General features: G+C 53.8%; 1 protein-coding gene across 1 annotated transcript; it reads left to right on the top strand.

Moving 5' to 3' along the window:
* Positions 1-399: 399 nt before the first annotated feature.
* LOC124647182 (putative ripening-related protein 6) lies at positions 400-918 on the top strand. The gene has a single exon (XM_047187155.1). The coding sequence runs from the start codon at positions 400-402 to the stop codon at positions 916-918; it is 519 nt and encodes a 172-aa protein (XP_047043111.1).
* Positions 919-1,134: the final 216 nt, after the last annotated feature.

Genomic DNA, 1,134 nt, shown 5'->3' on the forward strand with positions numbered 1-1,134 from the left:
TTATTACCGCTGTAACACATTGGCGACAACATGTAATCCAAAAGAGCCCATCTCTACTCAAATTCAGTTGTCTTACATGCATGTTTCAACGCAACAATTTTAATTAGGCCTGTATCGACCATACCGGTCGAGCGAGTATCTTACTCAGCGAAAAATTCCTCGTACTCACCTAAGAAGTATAATTAGTTAGGAACCTTTGACGGAACCACGCAAGAGACCAGGAGCCACACAAGGGCACATCCGCACATGTGGCTAAGTAAGTACGGTATATTCCAAGCTTGGCTTGCAGCTAGCCACCTAGCTTCGCCTATATAAAGGAACTCCCAGAACCAGGCACTACAACTCGATCAGTACCAGTGTACCCACTCCCACGGCGAGTCAAGTCCAAGGCTTAGCAACATGGCGAACGCCAAGCTCGTCGCAGTCGTGGCCACGCTCGTGATCTTCCTGGAGGTGTCATCCTGTGCCATGGCACGGCACCACGGTAAGCCGGACCCATGCAGCGGTGAGGATGATGGCTCCATGCCAGGCCTGCTGCACAAGCACAAGAAGCCCGGCCACTGCCCGTCGCCAGGCGGCGGCAGCGGCGGCGGCACTCCTGGCATCATGACAGTGAATGGGTTCCAGAAAGGCGAGGACGGCGGAGGGCCGTCAGAGTGCGACGGCAAGTACCATAGCGACAAGACCTTGATTGTGGCGCTGTCAACACGGTGGTACGCCGGCGGGAGGCGATGCCACAAGCCGATCCGCATCACGAGCAAGCAAAACGGGCGCAGCGTGGTGGCCCGAGTGGTGGACGAGTGCGACTCCAACCATGGCTGCAAGGACAATATTGTGGACACCTCTCAGGCCGTGTGGGATGCCCTTGGGCTCGACAGCAACATTGGCGAGGTGCCAGTCACCTGGTCCGATGCATGAAAATGGTCACGGCTTTATTTATAACCTGAGGCCTTATGTTTAAAAAACCCACAGCGAGCGGTGGAGGCCACTGGGACGTAGCGGTCGCGAGTCAAGCTAAGCGTCAAGTCGTTAGTGTCTCTGCTAATCTCGATGAGTATAAGGTCGAGCAGCAGAATAAATAAAATAGGGTCCCAATAAACTACTATACGGATGATAGTGCGGATTTATCATCTT

The sequence above is a fragment of the Lolium rigidum genome, chromosome 4, assembly GCF_022539505.1.
Source record: "Lolium rigidum isolate FL_2022 chromosome 4, APGP_CSIRO_Lrig_0.1, whole genome shotgun sequence".
NCBI classification, from domain to species: domain Eukaryota; kingdom Viridiplantae; phylum Streptophyta; class Magnoliopsida; order Poales; family Poaceae; genus Lolium; species Lolium rigidum.